This window comes from Camelus ferus, chromosome 17, assembly GCF_009834535.1.
Source record: "Camelus ferus isolate YT-003-E chromosome 17, BCGSAC_Cfer_1.0, whole genome shotgun sequence".
Taxonomy (NCBI): Eukaryota; Metazoa; Chordata; class Mammalia; order Artiodactyla; family Camelidae; genus Camelus; species Camelus ferus.
In genome coordinates, this window is record NC_045712.1 from 39,623,219 (window position 1) to 39,646,213 (window position 22,995).

Consider the following 22,995-nt stretch of genomic DNA (forward strand, 5'->3'; position numbering starts at 1 on the left):
TTGCAAAACTGAAACTTTATACCAATTAAACAATAACTTCCTCTACCCAGGCTGTAGCAACCATTCTCTACTTTTTTTTTTTTTAAGTTTTACTTTATTGTGGTAAGGACACAACATGAGCTCCACCTCTTGACAGTGTTCAGTGGTATTGTTAGCTATAGGCCCAATGTTGTACAGCAGATTTATAGGATGTATTCATCTTGCATAACTAAAATTGTATGCCTATTGATTAACAGCTCCTTTCTACTTCCATCCCTTCCCTGGCAACCACTGTTTATTGTTTGCTTCTATGAGTTTGACTCTTTTATATACCTTAAGTAAGTGGAATCACTCAGTGTGAATCATTTGTCTGGCTTATTTCGCTTAGCATAATGCCCTAAGTTTATATGTATTGTCATATATCGCAGGATTTCTTTCTTTAAGGCTAAAAAATATGCCATTGCATATATATCATATTTTGTTTATCCCTTCATCAGTTGATGGACACTTAGTTTGCTTCCACCTTTTGGCTATTGTGAATAATGCTGCTATGAAGATGGGTGTACAAGTATCTCTTTGAGATCCTGCTTTCAGTTCTTTTGGGTGTATACCCAGATGTGAAATTGCTGGGTCATAAGCTAATTCTATTTTTAATTTTTTGAGGAACTGCTATATGGTTTTCCATAGCAACTTCACTATTTTACATTCCCACAAGCAGTGCATGAGACTTTTAATTTCTCCACATCCTCTTCAACACTTGTAATTTTCTGTTTTTTTTATAATCGCCAACCTAATAGGTGTGAAGTGGCACATGGTTTTGATTACTGTGGTTTCATCATGAATTTCAAAATCAGGGTCACTGAGGTAGTTTCTAACCTGCTTCTGTACCTGTGCCTCATGTGTCAAGTACAGACAGATCTTTGATTCTTCCACACCATCAAGAAAGTGCTGTCCCTGTCAGAGTTTGCCAGTTCTACCTCTGTGAGAGTATAGTATCTATCAGAGCCACAGTCTCCTGGGTTTCACATTTGTAACTAGGCTGAATTGAGAAGCTAGTGGTCCTGGGTCTGATTTTGCTTACAGTATTACAGCTGACCATTTATAGTTTTGAAAAACATGAAATGTAATGCCTATTTAGAGATGAAATGGGTCGGTAAAGCTAATTTTCACACAAAGATTCATGAAACGAAAAGATGGGGATCACTGCCTAGCTTTGTAATTACTGTGCTTTGGGGCAGCTAGCTTCAGTGTAAGTAAGCTTTAGAGCCCAAGAAGGAGTTACTTAATTTGGGAGTGTACTTAAAGTACTTTAAATCTCCTGGAATTCAGTCTTGACACTCCAATAAAGTCTCCTTCCTGCCACTGATAATGTGACCTGGGGGCAAATCACTTTGATCTCTCTGGAGTTAAGTTTCTTCATCTGTAAAATAAGCAGGATGAAATACTTTCTGTCTAGGTTCCCTCCTTGTTCAGAGTTCTTTTATTCTGCCCTATGAATTGAAATTCTGTTTCAGATAATAGAAGATAAATTATGCTATTTGGTCTGTGGTCAAGGTGAAGAAACTGCTGGACAGGCAGACTTAGGGTTAGCATCCACCAAAAGGACTGATACTTCCCCTCTTATCCTCAAGAGTAGTAGAAAATCAGTGTCCAAGGAGTTTACAAACTCAGGATCGATTTGGCTGTGACTGTCAAAAGGAGAACCCTTGGTACTAGCAGTTCTCACATAATGATTTAGTGGCTTGTTATCCTTCCCTGTCTTTCCCTCTCCCTTACTCCTTCCTGAGCAAGCATCATGTTACAAATAAACCTGCACCCAAGGCCTTGTTTCAGGCTCTGCTTCAGGGGAAACCGAAAGTGAAACATCAGCTGGTGTTCACATGCCAGTAAGAGCCAGACCCTGTGTAAACAAGTCACCCTGTCTAACTAAGGGGGTCAGCTGCCCTCTCACTCCAGCTGATGGTTGCCATGTGGCTCTGTAAGCCCAGCCTTGCTAGAAATCCAGCCTTTCATGGGGAATCCTCTTATCTTTAAATGTTAGCAACTAATTCAGAACTAAAGACACTGTCCAGCACCCACCATGTCTGCTGATCAGATGCGACCCATGAGCAGCCTACTTGGTAGAGTATGAGCACCAACCACGTGACTAGTAGAGGGAGGACACCAATAATGACTTAGAACCCTAAGGATGGCAGAATGGATGGGGGAGCAGCCTCCCTCCCAGACTTGAGAAGGTCCAGAGCCTTCAGTTAACACAGAGCTAACACACTCGAACGTTTACCATGTGCCTAGCTCTCAACTGCGTTATCTCAATCTCACAACCTCAGGAGGCAGATACTACTTTCATTATCCCCATTTTAGAGCTGAGGAAACAAAGCTTTCAGGGATTGTGATAGGTCTAAGATTCAAAGTGAGATGTCTCTTCACTGTTCACACATTATAGCCTCCCTGGGTTGCAACCCTTGACTTCAAAAGGAGCCAGGAACCTGAGGCTTTCATTTGGTGTTCACTTACAAGTATCTCTTTGCCTCATTTTACAGATGAGTCTCAAAGAGGGAAAGTTCTTTATAGAACAAAACTAATAAAGGCAGAAAGAATGATAAAACAGAAAATTACCATTAGTTAATCCCCAATGAAGTAACAGATCAAAGCTGGGTAGATCAAAATTTAAGTGAAAAGCTAACGGGAACTTGATAGTAAGTCAAATCAGGTTATTTCCTGGTGTGATGCAAAGGCAAGTTCCTGTTACTTCCTATGATGTATTCTTGCCAAAAACATTAGAACGTGAATCTGAATGAGCCTCTAGTCTACCATTTTACAGGAAAAGTGGGAGGTGACTGGGACATATTTAATGACACCACAGGAATACAACAGGCGAATGCAGAAATGTGAAGTTTTAGAGTCATTATGACCTAGTTTGTTCAACAAATGGCAAAGGAAAAAAAAAAGGGAACTGTTAAATATTTTCAAGACTGAAGAGACATCAACAAAATGCAGTGTGTCAATCTTTTTTGGCTCCTGATTCAGACACATCAACAAAAAGATGTTTTGTGACAAAAGAACATTATTGGGATTCAGGGGATGCTCCAAAATACGGAGCTCCAAATACCTTGGTGTATTGAATATTTTAAGCTGAAGGAGTCTAAGAAATGGCAGATGCTGTAAGAACTCTGACTTTCTCCCATGAAGTTGGTCATGAGACCCTCATATATGAGGTGCCCTCCCTATAACCAGAGGGACACTTGAGATTTTGAACGAAAAGGCCTTGCCAAGTTTACCCCCATTTACTACTCTCATCTCATACCCTTTTGTCCTATCACATTTCCCCCCATGAGTTTCTACTTTTCATCAAACCTAGTATAAAACCCCTCAGGTTCAACTGGTTTTTTGGGGGAGTTCATTTCCTTATGAAGGCTCCCATGTCAGGGAAGACTTAAATATATATGCTTTTCTTTTGTTAATCTGTCTTTTGTTATAAAGCCTCAGCTGACAAAAGGATAGAAGGAAAAACATATTTTTCCTCCCCTGTCATATCTTCTATTATTAGATGATGTTAGATAATAATTAAGAATTACTATTAATTTTGTTAGCCAGAATAATGGTGGTATTACATAAATTTTTAACTTCTTACAGTTTTTCTCAAAAACCAAAGGCTTATTACATGAAAATTTCAATACCTCAGTATCAGTCTTCTGTGGATAGGAAAGCTTTATTTCAAAGTAACCTGAAAAGAGCAGTCGGGGGTCCACAACCACAAACTGGTAGGAGGGAGCACACAGTTACACGTCCATTTGGCAGGGTTTCAGTCCAGAGTCTTGCCAGTTCCTGCTGATTGCCCAACACCTGCTCAGTTTCCTCTTCAGGTTGAAACTAAAAAGGCAGACTTGAAGATGCCCATGTCTTTGTTGTCCAAACACACCTATTTCAGGAAGGAGGACATCTGGAGTCAACTTAATTGAGGGAGTCCACTTAATTATTAACTTAAATATTTACACTGAGAATACAGTTAATTTAGTAGCTTTCTGCACATTTTCTCATTTTTAAAAGAGCCACAGAGGTTTCATTCATGTTTTAAGCAGTTGAGTTGGTAAAGATCCTGTCTCCATTTCATAGGAAGTAGATTATATTCAGTTTTCTTACAATAGCCAACCAACTGGAAGATTATTCCATTGCTTTTGAAGCACCTGTTGGATTGGCATCTGCGATGGTGGCCAAATAAATGAGATTTCTGTGTAACACATGCTGGTACCTATGGGTGAAAAACAGGTAAAAATTAGAGGCTTGTTTTTACTGAACATGAACAAAAAACTGGAAAAGAATTTACCCACTCTAGTGAATGGCTCATCCACTGATTGGATGACTCAATGTTATCAACCATCTTATTTAACATTTGCAAGGAAAACAGATCCAGAATCTTACCTGTTCTCTCCTCTCACTTCCACAGCTACCTCTCTAGTCCAGGCCACAATCTATTCTTGCTTAGACTACTGTATTGGAACAGTCTCCTGGTTTCCCAGCTCTGGCTCTGCACCCTGACTCGAATTCTCCACATAGCAGCCTGAGTGATCACTAAAATTTAAGTCAAGATCATATCATACTTCTGTTCAAAACCCTCCAAAGGCTCCCATCTCATTATGAGTAAACCTAAGCCCTTCTGGTGGCCTATGAGGCACTACATGATCAGGGCCTCCAGTTACCCTCTCTGATCTCATCTCTAACCACTTTCCCTTTACTCACTGAGTTCTGGCCACAGTGGCCTCCTTACTGTGACTTGAAGATACCCAGCAGGCTCCAGCCTGGGGGCTTTTCCACCTGATGCTTTCTCTGATTCACATATCTGCCTAGCTGCCTCCATCACCTAACACATATACTCAAATGTCACATCCTGTGTAAATTAGCACTCTTCTCCCCACTTACCCTGTTTTATTCTTATTCAAAGCACTTATTAGTATGTGCCTAATTGTATGATTCTAGAGTCTAGAATGTAAACTCCATGAAAACAGAGCTGGTATCTGTTTTGGTACTGATTCCCCAGTAGCTGAACTTAAAGAAGGGACAAGACACTTCCCATGTTCAATGCACACTTACTATAACTAAGCCTCATCTGCGATTAATCGCCCAAGACTCCTTTATCACATCAGCTGCTGCATCATCTCACTGGCTTCCCCTCCACTTAAAAGTCAGAGGAATAGGGAGGGGACTTACTGGACGCACTCATTTGCCCGGCCTTTATTCTGACATTCCATGATACAGCGGATCAGCTGATCATTCTCCTCCAGGAGCTGAAAGGTCAGACAAAAACGGTGAGTGCAGCACGACATCAGGACGGCAGGGACCAATGCCCTCCCTCCCCACCCCCGCCCCAATGCTAGGCTTTCCAGCTCCAGCGCCTTTGCTGACTTCATTCCCATCTCATTCCATCCCCCTGCGAATCACTCTACGCACACGACCAGTCTCAGCTGCTCCAGGAAGCTTCTAGCACCCTCAGCCTTTTGGGATCTCTACAGCCCGCGTTAGCGCTCACCCGCTGGATCGTCTCCTGATTGACTTCCGCCTTGCCTCTCAGCCAGTCCGGTACGAAGGCCACAGACATCCCGGGAAGCCAGGTTGCAACACGGCCTTAGGTCCAACAGACCTCTGCGAACCTAAACCTGAGCCAGCCAGCAGCTCCAGACGCGCTACGGCCACAGCAAGAACCCACGATAGGTAAGTTTACGCTCTCGACGTTGACTGGGCCCGCCCATCCATGGGGCGGGAAACAGGCAGAACGTCACTTGTGATTGGGTGCGCAAGAGCGGTGCTCAGCGTCCCTCCGAGGCCCCGCCCCTGGGGCGCTGGAGCTGTTTGTGGATCTTTTGCGTTTGCGCAGTCTGGAAAGCTAACCTCAGGGGCGGGGCTCGGCCTCAGCTCAGGGCACTGCCAGTCTGCGGGAGCACCTTGCCTGGGTCCCACAGGAATCAAGGAACCTGGATATCTAGCTTCAAGTCCGCAACTCTTTTGACATCACTCTGGTGCCTCCAGACCTGTGTCTAGAGCGTGAACCCTGGGCATTGCCTCCTGCCAAGTCGAACCCTGCAGGCCCAAGGGAAACACTGGTGTCAGCTTTACTCTTTGCTGAGGGAGAAACTCGCATATAGGCCTATTTTTCCTTTGGGCAATAATAATGCCTATCAGATTTACAACCCTAAAAAGCACTATTATTTTCTCCTTTTTACAGTTGAGAAAACAGTTAAGTAACTTGCCCAGGGTCTAATAGTTCCTAAGGGGAAAACCAGTATCTGAACAGAGGCAGTCTGGCTTTTGAACTCTCACTCATAACCACTATCCTACACTGCCTGTGCACCACATGGCAGAGTTGGTTTACTGCAAGATACGGGGAGGAAGCTGTGCCAACCTCCTGGGCCACACTGTTACTGCTGGCAACCACTAAAACTCTGAAGTGGTTGTCTTCTCTCTTGTCTAGTCCATACATAGTGACCGTGGGAACAAGGTTGGCTTTCCCTGTAGTGCAGAGTGAGAAGTAACCACTTTGTTTAGGAGGTAGACCTTGGAAAGACCTTTGGAACCCCAAAAGGGGTCTCAGGGCAATTTTGCCTTCCAGAGCTTCATTTCTCTGAGTGGTGGCCCTGATCCAGAGCCAAAGGGACCAATAATTGGAGAGGAGGGCTGGGACTATAGGTACCACATCTAACTCCTGTTGCTCAACCCATTGTGATGCCTGAGCTACACCAACTGTACCAGTTAGAGGGTGCGAGGCCCTGTTCTAAAGCGCTCACATTCCAGGTTCTGAGAGCCCAAGTCTCCACATTTGAAAGCTCTGGGTTTTTCTGAGTCTAGCACCAATTTTCCCCTCCCTATTTAGGCCAGAGTCTTGTATTTCATGACCTGTGGTGAGAAGTACAGGTCTTCATCCAACCATGTGAATGTACTTAGAGAGGGAGTCCTGGCTTCTTTTCCTGGCACGTACATTGCAGTTTTCAATCTCCTTTACCAGCCAAATCTCCTCATTTTTCTCCTTTGTGCCTTTGATGACCTAGCCTCATGATCATTTGTCAACAGGCCAACCCTGACTCACAGTGGGAGGGAACTACATGAAGGTGTGAATACCAGGAGGTGGGGATTGCTGGAGGTCATTTTGGACTCTATATCTCTTCTGTTGTCATTTTGTAATTTCTTCTCTGGCCATGTAAGACCTGCTTCAATTTCCACCCTTGTGGTGAGGACTTTCAAAAGTCAATGTCCAGCCCAGACCTTTACATTGAACTGCAACCTGTATATTTAACTGCCTACATTGACATCCCAACCCGAAGTCTCAAAGGTGTCTCAAATTCAACTTGTCTAAGGTAGAACTAGTGATCAATCTTCTCTCCAAAATTAGATCCTCTTCCAGGTTCTACATAACTATGAATCCCTCCACTACCCGTCCATTCATTCAAGGCTGAACAGTGGCACCATCCTTGAAGCTACTTCATCACACTTTCATATCCAACTCATCACCAAGTCCTCCTGTTGATTTTTCCCTACATTTCTCTACAGACTACCCAATTCTCTTTCTCATCACCATTGCTCCAGCCTAGGCTCCAGCTTCATCCTCTCTTACCCAGACAACTGCATTGGCTTCCCAACTGATCCCACCACAGCTTCCATGTGCCTTCTCCACTTTGATCTTAACATCAGCAGCCAAAGTGAATTTTACCAAATGCAAATTTAATCAGTTTCCCTCTGTCCTAAACTCTACCATGGCTTCCAAGATCCTACATAGTCTTACCTCTTCCATTCTCACTACTGGATCTCACTCAACTCATTTACTCTCTAAACTGAGTTTCTTCTTTTTCCTTTTTGGTGGCAAAATATACATAACATAAAATTTACCATTTTAACCATTTTCATGTGTACAGTTCCGTGACACTTAGTATATTTACATTGTTGTGCAACCATCACCACCATCCATTTCCTAAACGTTTTCATCTTCCCCAACTGAAACTCTGTCCCTATCAACTCCCCATCCACCTCCCCTCTCTACCTCCTACACTGGGTTGCTTTTCATTTTTCAAAGGAGCCCTGCTGCAGTCCACACAAAGTTCTTTATATATACTGTTCCCTCTGTCAAAAACATTCTTCTCCCCTCTGCCTAGTTAGTTACTAATCATCCAGTGTCATGTTCTCAGGGAAGCCTCCTTGGACCCCCAAGTCCAGAACAGAAGCTCCTGTAAATTCTCTTGAAAACCGTACTCCTCTCAGAAGAGCACATAGCTCAGTCTGTATTTAAATACGTGTTGTATATTGTGGGATGGGTGCTTTCAGTCTGCTCTCCTCACTAACATAGTTTTTAGTGTCAGTATTTCCTCTCTGTGTCCCCAGTGCCTGCAATAATGTCTGGCACGCAGCAGGTGTTTAAAATTTGTTGAATGAATAAATAGATGAAGTCTGCTTCCCAATTTCCCTTCAGCCAGCCATCCATCTGTGAGTATGTCCGCCCCCAGACTGGGCTGTGTTCCTCCAGGGTCGGACTTTGGCACCGCATCCAGGCTGGCAAGAGGCTATGCTCTTTGGTTTGCCTTTCTCGGGCCTCCAGCCCAGCCACAGCTGAACCCACGCCCCGGGCGTGTCGCGCCGTCACGCGGAACTTCCCTGTCTCCACACGTCAGTCCCGTCCAGAATCCCGGCAGGAATCAGTCTTAAACCGCGAAGTCTCCTCGTACCTCTGGACGTAGGAGTTACAGGCTTGGACCTCAGACTCAAGCAGGTGAGAGCCGGGAGACAAGAGGTAAGTCGGGAGGCGCGCCCCAGCCACGCCCCTTCTACATTTGGGTCGCAGCCCTTTAAGAAGCTCCTCATTCACGACTCCGTCGGACCCCGCAGCGGAGGAGCACCAAGATTGGTCAATTCGAGTGTAGGTGTCGCTCAGCAGCAGCCAATGGTGGGGTAAGGGCTGGTCAAGGTTTGCGCATGCGCACCGCCGCCTACCTGCTCCTGGGCCGCCGGAGACCGGTCCGGGCCAGCCTGATGGGCTAAGGGTGTGAAGGAGGCGGTGGGCGGCGCGCCGCGGCGGGAGGGCACCGACTGCAAGGCCGCGGTCAGGGTGAGGTGAGAGCTGGCGGGCGAAGGCGGGCTGAAGTGGGAGTCGCGGTCCGTTAGCTGAGAGCAGGCGGGGTCGGGTGTGGCGCAGGGCGGACCTGGAGGTGGAGGCGGCCCCGGGCCCGCCCCGCCCCGTCCCGCCCCGCCCTCAGGCCCAGTTAGGCAACACCGGGCTTCGTGGGGCTTCCCGGAGTCCTCGGTCCGTCCTGCCGCCGGCTTCCTGGAGTCCTCAGTCTCTTTTGCCGCTGCTCTCCGGACTACGGGAAGATCTGAGGTGCGCGCCTGCAGGAACCCTCAGCGGGTCGAGTGCTGCCCCCAGTGGGAGGAGACGGGGTGTGTCCAAATGAAAGAAGGGGTGATTATTTCCTTAATTACCTACGAACGTCACGTCAGAGTGTTGTTAAATTTTGATAGCAAACTTCTCTTAGCGTGACGATATTCTAAGACTTGGTTTACCAAAACTGGGTGCACTTGGCCAGCTTTTCTGAACATTAGATGTAGGTGATGTACGTTTGTGTCCGTTATAGGATTACATGTGGACCTCCAGAGCCAAGATTAAGCACTCCAGGAAAAACTAGGTTTGTAGAAATCAAAGCCACAAAAGCATATTCCCAGTGGTGAAAAGTAACTGGTGAAATTTGTGACATGGTCAGAAAAGAAATAAAGCTCAGATAATGGTTAGGGTAAATCTTCATTAGATTTTACAAAGAAAGGAATTAATCCCGATACAGATAATTTTAGTAAAATGAAAATGTAAATAATTGAAAATGCTTTAATATTGCTAAATAGAATTAAATTGACATAATTGTTTGCTCTGGAAAATACGTTTTAGACAATGTTGTTATAGCTCTAAGTGTTTGTGTTTACAACACAGAGGACATCTTGGGGTCCCAAAGTTTTTTATTCTTGGAAGGAACCTCAGATAGCAGCCACATCCAAAAGTGACTGATGGTCAGAGAGGAAAATTGACTTATCCAAAGTAATACAACGAGTAAGGAGCAGCTGTAACTAGTATAACTCTAGGCCTTGGCTCCTTTGATTAACAGGTCTCTGATTAGTTCTAAGTATTAGTGCTTTTAGGGGAAGGAATTGTTTTAGAGAAACAGAGTAGCTGTAATCCCAAAGATTGGATTTAGAGAAACAGTGTAGTGGAAAGATCATAGGCATCCCAATATTTTGAGTAAGGAAATTTTGGTTGGAATACTGACTTTACCATGTAAGCCTTGGAGCTACAGTTTTCCCATGTGTCCAGTGTAGATTATGCCTACCCCATAGATGGTTATGAGCATTAAATAACTATCAGTGTAAAAGTTCCTTCCTAGCAGTGCCTGGCACATAATATTAGTCACTATCAAATTCAGTCCCCTTTGTGCTGTACACCAAAAGTTGACACAACATTGTAAAGTGACTATATACCTCAATTAAAAAAAAAAATTCAGTTCCCCTACTCTTTTTGGCTCCTAACAAATGACAAAGTTGACCTCTCCCCACCTCCCTACTCCATTCCCAAGCAACGTGGAACAAAGGTGCTTTCATGAACTACAAATTGGGTAACCAGTTCTCAAGGCCTGCAGCTGAAGGTAAATTCAGTAAGGGTGACATAACTCAACTTTGTCTTTTGTATTGTGTATTTGAGGAGTGGGTCACATGCCTTATGGGAAACTCTTGGTTTGAATATTTGCGTGCCAAGTGAATCTTGTTTTGCTTAATTACTATTTTGCAAGGCCTGGTAGTTTAATGCCCTTTCTCTCTCCCTTTTTGAGGGAGGAGGAGGTGTATTTGTGGTAGAGATTTGGGAGAGAGTTAAGGGTACAGGCGCAAAGAAACCAGTGGGAACAGGAGTGCCCTCCAGCTAGGTACAGTCTTCGCAGGTAGAACAGGGATAATCTTTGACTTGAGCAGTTTATAAATAGATGTTGAGAAGAGGATTTAGGAAATGAGGGAGGCAGATTAAAATATAATTTTAATAAAATCTGATGGTAACTAGGATGCTGTATTTGATTACTACTTCAGTTTATGTTTTTAAAATTTTTCATTTATTTAAACCTCTTTTCCTGTCCAAGTAGAGGGTTATTACATCTGCAGTTTTCCGCTCTACTAGCTGAGCTATGGAAGGGTGCACAAGTAGACAGTGTGGAAACGTTTTTATTAGTTGTAAAACTTTTTTTTTTATTAGTTCCCTCCTTCTGTCCCTCCCTCCCTCCTTTCTTTCCTTCTTTCTATCTTTCCTGCCTGCTTGCTTGCTTACTTGCTTGCTTGCTTTCTTATGTTCACTGCTTAAGCACCATTTGTTGAAGAGACTATCCTTCCATTTTACTGCTTTTGCACCATTGTCAAAAATCATTTGGCTGTTCTTGTGTAGGTTTGTTTCTGGGTTCTCCAATCTGTTTCGTTGATCTGAGTGTCTATACCACACAATCTTGGTTATTGTAGCTATATGGTAAGTCTTGAAATAGGATAGCATGGTTCCATCCACTTTATTGTTTTTCAAACTTGCTTTAACTGTTTGTTTCTTTGCCTTTCCATATAAATTTTAGAATAATCTTATCTACGTCTACAAACTATCTTACTGATATTTTTACAGGAATTGTATTAAACCCGTATGTCACTTTGGGGAAGAAATGACATCTTTACTATGTTGAGTCTTCCGATCCGTAAACATGGTATATCTCCTCATTTATTTAGGACTTCTTTGATTTCTTTCAGCAGTGTTTTGTAGTTTTCAGCATACAACTCCTATACATGTTTTGTTAGTTTACACCTAATTATTGCATTTTGAAGAATATAGCTTTATTGAGGTCATTTTTTTAGATGATTATAAATGTTATTTTTATGTTTAATTTTGGCTTCTATGTGTTTGTTGCTGGCATGTAGAAAAACAATTGATTTTTGTATGTTGATCTTATATTCTACAACCTTATTGAACTCATTCATTTTAGACTTTTTGTAGACTCTTTGGAATTTTCCATGTAGACAATTATGTCATCTGCAGGTAAGAGTAATTTTGTTTCTTCCTTTCCTATTTATGCCTTTTATTTCAGTTTCTTGCCTTAATGCACTGGGTAGAACATCCAGTACTGTGTTTAATAGTAGTATACGTGAGAGCAGACATCTTTGTTCCTGACTTTGAAGAGAAAGAATTCAGTCTTTTACCCTTAAGTATGATGGTTGTAGGCTTTTTGTAGATGCTCTTTATCAGGTTGAGAAAGTTCTCCGCTGTTCCTATTTTGCTAAGAGTTTCTTCATGAATGGGTGTTGAATTTTGTCAGATGTCCTTTTTGCATTAATTGACATAATTGTGTGACTTTTCCTATTTAGCACTTTAATATGATGGATTGTATTGATAGATTGTTGAACATTAAGCCAGCCTTGCATCCTGGGATAAATCCCACTTGGTTATGGTGCCTAATTCTTTTTATTATATCACTGAATTTTAGTTGCTAATATTTTGTTAAGGATTTTTGCATGTAAATTCAGGAGGGTTATTGGTCTATAGTTTTCTGTTTTTCTACTGTCTTTGTCTAGTTTTGATATCAGGGTAATATTAGCTTCATAAAATAAATTTGGAATTGTTCCTTCCTCTTCTCTTTTTTTTGGAAGAGATTGTGCAAAATTGATGTTAATTCTTTTTTAAATTTTTGGTAGAATTCTCCAGTGAAACCATCTGAACCTGGGTATTTCCTTTTCACAAGTTTTAAAATTACAAATGAAATTTTCTTAGTAGGAAATTTAGTTACAGACTATTTAAATTACCTATTTCATATTGGGTGAATTGTGGTAGTTTGTGCTTTTTGAGGAATTGAGCCATTTCACCTATGTTGTCAGATGTGTATGTGTAGGGTTGTTTGTAGCATTCCCATATGATTCTTTTAATGTCTGTAGTGATATCCCCTGTTTGATTCTTGATAATGGTAATTTGTCTCTTCTCTCATTTTTTCCTTTGTCACTTTTGGTAGAGGTTTGTCAATTTTATTTATCTTTTCAAAGGACCAACATTTTATTTCATTGATTTTCTCTATTGCTTTTCTGTTTTCATTGATTTCTACTGTATTATCCTGCCTGCTTTATTTGTTTCTCCTCTTTTTCTAGTTTCTTAACATGTGAGCTTAAATTACTGTTTTGAGACTTTTCCTCTTTTCTAATGTTAGCATGTAGTGCTGTAAGTTTCCCTCTCAGCACTGCTTTAACTGTGTCCCACAAATTTTGATATTTTTCTTTTCATTAGGTTCATTATATTTTTAAATTTTCCTTGAGACTTCCTTTTTGACCCATGGACTATTTTAAAGTGTGTTGTTTAATTTTTAAATATTTGGAGGTTTCCATTACCTTTCTGTTACTAATTTCCATTTTGACTACATTATGATCACAGAATGTACTCTGTATGAATTCTTTTAAATTTGTTGAGATTTGTTTTATGGCTGCTTGAAAGGAATTCTGTTGTTGGACAATGTTCTATAAATGTTGATTACATACTTTTGTTGATAGTTTGTTGAGATCTGTATCTTTGATGATTTTCTCTCTAGTTCTGTCAGTTTTGAGAGAGGGATGTTGAAGTCTTCAACTGTAACTGTGGAGGATTTGTCTGTTTCTCCTTTCACTTTATTAGTTTTACTTTGCATATTTTGGATCTCTGTTTTTTGGCACATACACATTTATTTTTATGTCCTCTTGGGAGATTTATTCTTTTATCACTATGTAATGTTCTTCTCTTTCCATCCGTGGAAATTTCCTTTGCTCTGAAGTCTACTTTATCTGATACTAATATAATTCACTCTTTCTTTTGATTAATGTTTACATGGTATTTTTTTTCTAGTTATTTACTTTCAAGCTGTCTGTATTTTAAAATTTGAAGTTTCTCGTAGAAAGTGTATAATTGGGTCATGTGTTTTATCCATTCTATTCTTTTCTGTCTTTAATTGTATATTCAGACCATTTAATGTAATCATTGATATATCAGGGTTTAAGTCTGCTCTTTTATTCTTTGTTTTCTGTTTATTCTGATTTTTAAAATTATTTTCTTTTCCCTGCATTCCTGTGAGTAATTCAGACATTTTTAAGAATTCCATTTTCATTTATTTATACTGTTTTTGAATGTGTATCTTCATGTAGCCTTTTCAGTGGTTGCTCCAGTGTACAGACATATACATATATGTATTTGTGTATGTGTGTGTATCTTATAGTCTCCTGGTCTCCATATTTTACCATTTCAAGTAAAATGTAGAAACTCTACCTATTTCCATTTCTGTACCCTCTCCCATTTATAATTGTCTTGTATTTCCTTTATATACATTGAGAACCACATCAAACATGTGATAATTATTGCTTCAATCATCATAGTTTTAAAAATTCATAAAGTGAAGGATAGTCTATTGGGTTTTTCCCGTGTTTTCTGGGAAAAACTTCAGAAAAATTTCTGGAGTTCTGTTGTTTTTTCTTCCTTGCTGATGTTCCAAAATTTCCTCTCTTATCTTTTTTTTTTTTTTTTTTTTTTTTTGTCTCCCTGTTTAGTGAGCCTCCTTTAGCCATTCTTTTAGAGCAGGTGTGCTGGCAATATATTCTTTCAGGATTTCTTCATCTGAGTATATTTTCATTTTGCCTTCATTCTTGAAGGATACTTCTGCTGAAAATACAGAATCCTGTGTTGGCAGTTCTTCTCTTTTAGCCCTTGAAAAATGTACTTCCTTTTGGCCTCCATGATTTCTATGAGAAATATGCTGTCATTTGAATTGTTTTTCTTCCATAGGCAAGGTATTGTTTCTTGCTGCTTTCAAGATTTTTTTTTCTGTCTTTAGTTTTCTTAAGTTTGACTATTACGTGTGTTGGCATGGATTTCTTTGAGTTTACCCTTTCTGGGATTTATTCTGCTTTTTGAATCTATTGGCTTATGAATTTTGCCAGATTTGGGAAGTTTTGACATTATTTCTTTGAATACCTTTTTAGTCCTGCCCTCTGCTCTCCTCCAGGACTCCAGTGACATGAATGGATCATTTGTTAAAGTCCCACAGTCTGTGAAGCTCTGCACAGTTCAATCTAGTTTCTCTCGGATTGTTCAAATTAGGTAATTTTTATGTTCTGTCTTCAAGTTTACTGATTCATCCTTCTGTCCCCTCCATTTTACTGTTGAGCTCATCCATTGAGTTTTTTATATCAGTTAATGTATTTTTAATTCTAAAACTCCATTTGGTTCTTTATATCTTTGGTTCTTTGTATCTTCCATTTCTTTGTTGAGAATCAGTTTTTAATTTGTTTCAAGTCTGTTTGTAATTGCTCATTGAAACATTTTTATGATGGCTGATTTAAAATCTGCCAGCTAATTCTGTCATCTGTGTCGTTTTGATGTTGGCATCAGTTGATTGTTTCTTCTTACTCAAGTTGAGATTTTCCTGATTCTTACTGTGGCCAGTGATTTTCTGTTGAAACCTGGGCACTTTGGGCATTATATTATGAGACTCTGTCTCTTATTTAAATCTTTTGTTTTAATTGGCCCTTGTTGACACTGTGCTAGCAGCAGAAGTGGGGGTTCTATCTCACTACTGCCATGTGGCCTCTTTTGACTCCCTGAAAGGCAGGGGCTGCTCATTATTCCTGGGCAGAGATGGGGATTCCTTCTCCCCAGTGGTGCAGCAGGAGATGTTGGCTCATTGCCGCCTGTAGCTCTGCACTTGGTCTTCTCTGACATTACCCCAGGAGGGCTGGGAGTTGAGGATGGGGCACCTCTTTACCACCAGGTAAAAGTAGAAGTCAAGGCTCTTCACTCGGCCTTTGCTGGTGGGTATGTAATAACTGCAGCTTTTTTCTGTGGTATTTGGCTGGAGTTGAACATTTTTGTCTAAGAGTTTTCTGTTTTGCTGGGTTGTACCTTTCCTGGTTTGGCCAGAGAGACACAGCTTTTCGTTGTTGTTGTTGGGTTTTTTTTTTTTTCCCTATGCCCATTGGTATTTCCAGGTTGTCAGCTTCTCCAGCACCAAGATTGGGATATATGAAGCAAAAAGAAAACCTTGGGAACTCACAGCGTTTCATTCCTCAGGTCCCAAGGTCCCTGCCAGTCTGCCTTCTTCTCTTTGCCTTCCAGAGACTTCTTATGTTTGTTTTATGTATAATGTCCATGGTTTGTAGTTGTATTTAGTGGGAGTAGGAGAAAGTACTTCAGCCCCACCTTTCTAGAAGCAGAGACTCCAGGCCATTCTTTTTTGAGCAGTGGTCAGATCTCTTATTTAATTCCAGACTGTCTCATACTGGTGCATAACCTGAATTCACAAACATCAAATCCCTGCAGTGTGTAAAGCCCTTACCAGGCATTGTGGGGAACACGAGGATGAGCCTCTCCCTACTCGTATCAAATTTTTTTCATCTTTTGGAATACAAAGTGCATTTTCACAAAGGGAAGAACTGTTGAGGGGGTGTGGTCTCTGTTCTCAGACTTCCACAGCAGCAGGTAAGATCCTGCCACCTCTCAGGCTGCTGCCAACCTGTGCGTGCACACACTCACACGGATACACATATGCATGTAACAGTTCATAACTCAGTGTCACCTTCATCTAAGCATTGCAAATATTTTTAAATATTTTTATAAAATGAATGTGGGTTTCACTAGTTTGCAGTACTAGTAACTCGATAGAACTGATACAGTTTTTATCTTGAATGCTGCTGTTTGAGGAGAAACAGATTTGATCACCAAAAGAATAAAATGGTTCAAGTAGAAAGCTTGGAGGGGACTTTGGGTCCTTTAGAGAGTGGTCGAACTGGTTCCTGTGATTGCTGTCACTTGGAAGGGTCACTGTTTTCTTCTTACTAGTTTAACACAATACCTGGCACACAGCAGGTACTCCATAAAGACTGCACTAGAGACGATATTTGAGGTTGAGAGTTGGAATAAATGCGTACTGCTTTCCATAGAAGAGCATACAGCTTACTCAGCACCCGAAAAAGAATCTTGCTTGGGGTGTTTCTATCCTGTCTCTGACTTTCTTGGTATCTCATTGATTTGTCGCCCCGCCTCCTCTGGTCTTTCTCTCTCACTCTTTGCCTCCATGTCTTTATATCTTGGCCAAGGGCTCTTGTTGAAATCATTTATATATTTATTTTTAGCAGGTAGTGTTCTTAGAACCATCTCTGTTAGAAGTGTTCTTAAACACTTCTCTGCATGCATCATAGGATGGCTGCAACTTCCATTCATGCTGTAACACTGTTCTCAAGGTGGCAGGCAAGTTGAAGTTCCTGTTTAGACCCGAAGCCCTGGTCTCAGGTTGATCTTGTAGTCTTTCCTATGTCTGTCAGAACTCTGCCCTCCTTAAAAAAAACTTTCTAAATTATATATGTCAAACATTCATGAAAGTATAGGTGATAATGCAGTTAGCCTCCATACACTTGTCCTCTGATACCCTTTCTGGTGCTCTAGGTCTCCACACTGGCCAGGTGGCTAGAGTACAGCCCAAAGGGTCTTCTTCCTGTTGACCTGGCCTTGCCAGTGGTGCTGGGAATGTAGCAGTTTTGTGTGCAGAGGTATTTTTCCTGAGACTTTTTGGATTTTGACTCCTCAGTGGAGAGTGTGGGGAGATGGGACAGATGAGCTGTGGAGGGTCTGTGGCCTGGTAGACTAATTTTTCTTTTTACCTCCTCTTGCTTTTATGCCACTGCAGTTTCTTCATGTGTAAAATGTCAGTAATTACCCATTCATCCATTCCAGATATGGTCTTTATTCTTAGAACTGACACTTAGGTGGTGGAAATGATCATCAGTGAAATAGAGAACAGAGGGGTGGGTGCTCTGGGGATTTAGAGGAGGTGGAAGTACTTCTGGTGGGGTGTACTGGAGACGGTCCTTGATGTGGACTTGGCCATGGGGAGATCTGAGGATGCAGACTGGGCAAGAATGCACAGAGGCAGAGAGCAATGTGCACCCTGGGGCTCCCATTTCCCACTGCTCACGGGAACTGCAATGCCAGATTATGTCCCCAGGGTTCTTTGGAAGGAAAGTCCACCAGTATACGTACCTGTTTATATCCTATCTAGTAGAGGACTTGACAACAGAGTCTGTGAGGCAGGATATGTGGGTCACGGAAAGACCCATTAGAGCCGTGATAGCTGCCTCACTTGCCCCTGGTTGCAGGGCTGTCACGTGCAGATGTGCAGGTTTTGCCCTGTATTCCTGCAGCCATCTGTGGGAACTCAGTCATCATGTTGGAGACTGGCTCGGTGTCAGACGTTTGCAGAAGTTTGGGAGGATATACTACACCCTCTGTTTTATTTTTGCCTTCTGCTCTCCTTGCCGCCGGCTTTAAGTTAAATGCTCAGAACCCTCCACTGCAGGTGAGGGAGTGGCAAGTACGCTGCTCAGTACCTACCTTGCTAGGTGACCTGAAATGCACAGGTCACTGGACACCATCTCTGCTGCTTCAGGGTCAGGCTCTTCCTGTCTCTTTGAGGCCATCTTGCTCCCTGCCTCCTGTTACCCACTGTCCCTGCTATTGCTCCTGAGCCCTTCTGGTCCTGCTTCCTTGCGTCTCTGTTCCCTCACCCAGTTGGTTTACTAATTCTGGAAATGGAGGGATTCCTTAGAGAGGAGGAAGAGGAGGACTACAAGTAAGGAAGAGACAGGGAGGATAATGAAGGGAGGAAAACTGGGAGTGACATAATAGTAGAGGGCAGGGAAATCATAATTAAAGCCACACTTGCATTTGTGGTGGGGGTGAGGGTGGCACAGTCCAGAGTGGCCATTTCTAGGGTGGGGGTGTCCCTGGTACCATCATCCGGCCCGCAGTAACAAGGTGACCTTGCCTCCCTCAGGTGTCCTCATGACTCGTCTTGTGGACCATGTCCATGATCCTTTTCGCCTGTGTGGTAAGGGTGAGGGATGGACTGCCCCTGTCAGCCTCCACTGACTTTTACCATACCCAGGATTTTCTGGAATGCAGGAGACGGCTCAAGACTTTAGCCTTGCGACTGGCCCAGTATCCAGGTCGAGGTTCTGCAGAAGGACGTGACTTCAATATTCAGTAAGCAAGCATGTTCAACCTTCCAGAGCACCTGCACAATTTGGGTTACTCATAACCACATGTTGAGGTGACATTGTGCTGATCACACTGTGTGTTACAAGCAGGTCTGACACAGGTAGCAGTCCGAGGTCGGGCTTGTTTACAACAATAGCATCAAAGGGGCTCAAGTCCTGCTGCCCCAGCTCCCACCTCCTGTGAGCAGAGCACCTGCGAGCATCGCGAGGCCCGGCTCACACGCTCTTCATGCCTTTAGTTTGGTAGTTTTCTCTGCATTTGATGCAGAGTTGGAAAAACGATGAGGAGGGAGGAGAGACTAGATTAAAATGTCAGGAAAGGGAAAGGACGGCAGTGAGGAAGCCAAGAAAATGAGAAAAAAGACTTGACTTCTTGACTTCAGTTTTTGCTTTTTTAGTTTTTTCACTTAAAAATTTTTTCTAATTAAAAAGTTTTTATGTGACAGGAGTACGAGAGTGAAAAATGAGCACAAGTAGGTCCATCTTTTCAAGGGTCTCAAAGTTGATGAGGGGGCAAGAGAAATGTATAACTGAAGTAATACAAGGGGCAAGTGCTCCAGTGGAAGTAGGAATCAAGTGGTCACGATAACCGTAGTAATAAGAGCTATTATTATTGAGTGTTTTCCACGTGTCAGGCACTATTCTAAGTGCTTCATGTGGCTGATGAGGCAGGTAGAGTGTTATACCTGTTTGACAGAGCAGGACACTGAGGGTAAGCGGCTTACCTAAGGTCACACTGGTAGTAAGTAGTAGAGTCAGGATTTTTTTTTTTTAAACTCACATCTCATAGAACTTTAATCACTGAACACACCATTTACAGTTACAGCACTGGGATATTCTGATCCAGTTGTGAGGCTATAAACTCTAATGTTGAAATGAACTGTGAATTTGAATTAAGCTATTATCCCTAGAGTACCTTGTTCTGTTAATCAATGTATTGGATCAGTAAGTGTAAAAGCATTTTGAATAGGTGGTCTAAATTTTAATCACTTGGAGCTTATTTTATGCACTGAGGCCACCACAACCAATATTAACCCATTAAAAGCTATACTATCCCTTAAGATTCAATTATTTATTTTATAGATTAAATACATAAAACACCATAGGATCTTCTCATCTTGTATTGCTCTCACCTCTTTGTGGGAAGGTCAATTTCACTGATGAAAAGAGATAGTAAAAAACTTGTACTGCCATTCTCCCAATTCCTTATTTACAAAACAAATGATTATGCTACCTTTGCAGGGTCAGGATACCTTGGGGTAGGGCCAGGATTTGAATTCAGGCCGCTGGGCACCACGATCTGTTCCTTGTGTGTTATGCCATTTCTTTTTCCAGGGTTTAGAGCAAGAAATCAGTCTGTGGAGGGATCGGGGCAAGGCAGGTTTTGAAATATCAAAAAGGCTTGTCACAGATTTTACATCATGGTTTTCCAGAATTTAGGCCTTTGCTTACCAAGTCACTTTTGCTCCCCTTGAATAGTAAATTATGGGTTGACCTGACAACTCTTTCTAGGGGAGTTCAGTCTCAGAATCGGAAAAACAAAAGGAAGGGTCCAGGCCTGACTCCAGGCTTGGTGGTGCTGTTGGACTGGAAGGACCATGACCTGAAGAGGGTACCAGGTGGTAGGCATTGCAGCTGTCACCCTGAGCTGTGGGCTCTGGGTGCCCAGGAGCAAAGACGGAGCTGCATCTGCTCATGTTTGCCACTCCTTTCTCTGGAAGCACCGAATCCGCCTTCCTCAGTGGCCCCTCCCTCATCATTCTGGGGTTATCCTTCTGTGTGAGCTTTGGTCTGCACCTCTAATAGGAAACTTTTCTCTGTTAAGGAACAAAAAAAAGCCTATGACTTCAAGTGAAATTCTGGGTACTTCAGTTATTTTTTGAAAGTAGAATGTAAAATGTTGCACCCATCTGTACTTGTACTTAAATAGTCACCATTATTTCCACAGAGGAAACTGGGGCTTTTGTCCTTACAGGTGAGCAGCACCACCACCTGTTATATAGCTACGGAGTCAAGTTATTTTCCTAGGGCCACCATAACAAATACCACAAACTACCTTAAAATGACAGAAATATTTTCTCTTGCAGTTCTGGAGGCCAGAAGTATGATACCAGGGTGTTGACAGGGCCGTGCTCTCTGAGGCTCTAAGAAGGACTCCTTCCCAAGCCTCTGTGACCTTCTGGTGGTGGCCAGCGTCCTTGTCACTAGTGTCATTACTCCAGTCTCTGCCTCCTTTGTTACTTGGCCTTTTCCCTCTGTCTCTGTGATCAAATTTCACACCAGTCATTGGGTGAAGGCCCACCCTAATGCATCATGACCTCATTTTATCTTGATTGCATCTGCAAAACCTGTTTCCAGATAAGGTCATACTCACAGGTACTGGGAGTTAAAACTCCAGTGTATCTTTTTGTGGGGGACACAGTTCACCCCACAAATAGGGGTCCTTTTTCATAGAAACACCTTCATCCTAGAGAGACTTCGGCCCTTTTGGAAAATTTTATATGAGGGGGCAATCATTCTTTTATTTAAAATTTTTTTGTCTTTTTTTTAATTAAAAATGTTTTTGTATAGAAACTGCCAACTACAAAAAGACGGTAGATCAGTATAACCTAAAAACCCTCCTGCCAGAAACACCCAGAAATGTGGATAAATAAATATAAAAAATTATATTAAATGTGTCACTGAGCTTGAAAGAAATCCCAAGGTACTAGAATTGAAGAGGGACCAGGGTATCATGGTGGTGAGTGTGAGAGCTGGTGCTGGGCTCTTGGGCCTGCCATCGTAGTAAAGTTGGGCTTGAGTTTCAGCACTGAAGAAAGGGGAGGCCCCAGGCTCGCAGGGTGAGGTGTCAGAACAGACCCCTGTGTAAATGAGGGATCCTTGCCAGGCTATAGCCCTAGTGGAATAATGGTAGGGGAGAAATTGTCTGCCCACCAACATGGGGTTGACTCATCTCTACTTGGCTCTGGATAAGAAGGAAAAATGAGATTTCACCAAAGAAACCGAAACCCTGCTCCTGTGTGTTGTGTAAGATTGAAGTTGGAGTTTATATTCCCCATGATCTAGGAATTCCCAGGCCTGGATTCAAGTATCAGTATTGGTTCCAGGTTGACGACACTGTGGGTTAGCTGGCCAGAGCAAACACACCACCGCTCTGGAGGATGTGTGCCTCTCTCAGGTCTGAGGGATTCTGACAGGAAGAAAAAAGAAGCTACACAGAGATAGCTCGCAGCCCAAAATGATAGAACACTAGTGGAGAGATTCCACAATTTTATAGTTAGGGGTAGACCCCGCAGACTGGAGGCTTAGAGTCCCCAGAGCTTGAAATGATGGCATGACAGTCTGAAAAAGAGAAGAAAAAGAAGAAAGAAAAAAATCCCTGCATTCATTTTATGAGACCAAAATCACCTTAAGACCACAATGAGATGAAGACAGTACAAGTAAGGAAAATTATAGGTCACTCTTACTTGGCATAGACACAAAAATCCTATTTAAAATAGTAAAGTAAATCCAACAGTTGTATGTATTCGAGTATGTAGGCACTCACAACCAAGAAGGTTTTATTTCAGGACACCAGGATGATGTAACGTTAGAAGCTCTACTGACGGAGATTAAGGAAAGAAAAAAGCATTTTCCTCAGTAGATGCAGAGAGGCCTGAGGCTACTTCCCCCAAATGGAGCATGCATCCCTCATGCATAAATAAGAGTGACCACACGTTGTCAGCGGCTCACACTGCTGTGCATCTTAGAGGAAGGATAGGAAAGGCACAGTCCCGGGCAGGTCTAGCTGAAGAGATGGTGTATGTGCAACAAACAGCTACGGGCTGTTCAAGGCCCAGCAAGCTCAGAGTTAATTAAGCAAGGTGGTGTCCAGGTGTGGAATGTGAGTACCGAGGTCTGTTCCCTGATGATGTAGATGGCACCTTTTTG

General features: G+C 42.3%; 2 protein-coding genes across 16 annotated transcripts in view; one reads left to right on the top strand and one right to left on the bottom strand.

Annotated features, from left to right (window-relative positions):
- Window positions 1-3,669: 3,669 nt before the first annotated feature.
- On the bottom strand, window positions 3,670-5,661 carry SS18L2 (SS18 like 2). 2 transcript variants are annotated; one of them, XM_014556412.2, is made up of 4 exons: window positions 5,504-5,645; window positions 5,185-5,261; window positions 4,120-4,228; window positions 3,670-3,898 (listed from the first exon to the last, which is right to left on the bottom strand). In XM_014556412.2, exons 1-3 carry the CDS (start codon window positions 5,570-5,572, stop codon window positions 4,141-4,143), a joined length of 234 nt encoding a protein of 77 aa, XP_014411898.1. In that variant the 5' UTR covers window positions 5,573-5,645; the 3' UTR covers window positions 3,670-3,898; window positions 4,120-4,140. The 2 variants fall into 2 exon arrangements, with proteins under 2 accessions (XP_014411898.1, XP_006181391.1); XM_006181329.3 differs by having other exon boundaries at window positions 3,670-4,228; window positions 5,504-5,661.
- Window positions 5,548-22,995, top strand: part of SEC22C (SEC22 homolog C, vesicle trafficking protein) — a 31,570-nt gene continuing 14,122 nt past the window's right edge. The window contains exons 1-4 of one of the 14 annotated variants that reach the window (XM_032459125.1): window positions 8,351-9,331; window positions 9,585-9,635; window positions 18,843-18,896; window positions 18,971-19,051. Coding sequence is in view for 11 of the 14 variants with exons in the window: in XM_032459120.1 (XP_032315011.1) it covers window positions 18,870-19,051 (182 nt within the window). In the remaining 3 variants the exon portion in view is untranslated. Of the gene's footprint in view, window positions 5,686-8,349; window positions 9,332-9,356; window positions 9,413-9,584; window positions 9,636-10,614; window positions 10,638-15,020; window positions 15,116-18,842; window positions 19,052-22,995 lie in introns of those variants that run through there. The other 13 variants (XM_032459120.1, XM_032459121.1, XM_032459119.1 and 10 more) reach the window with 13 other exon arrangements.

What these genes read in the sequence shown, in the direction of transcription:
- SS18L2 (XM_006181329.3), bottom strand. Translation starts at nt 5,572, where the DNA reads ATGTCTGTGGCCTTCGTACCGGACTGGCTGAGAGGCAAGGCGGAAGTC. An exon ending in ATCAGGAGACGATCCAGCGG is followed by an intron (nt 5,262 to 5,503) that starts GTGAGCGCTAAC and finishes CTGACCTTTCAG; the next exon opens with CTCCTGGAGGAGAATGATCA. An exon ending in CGGGCAAATGAGTGCGTCCA is followed by an intron (nt 4,229 to 5,184) that starts GTAAGTCCCCTC and finishes TTTCACCCATAG; the next exon opens with GTACCAGCATGTGTTACACA.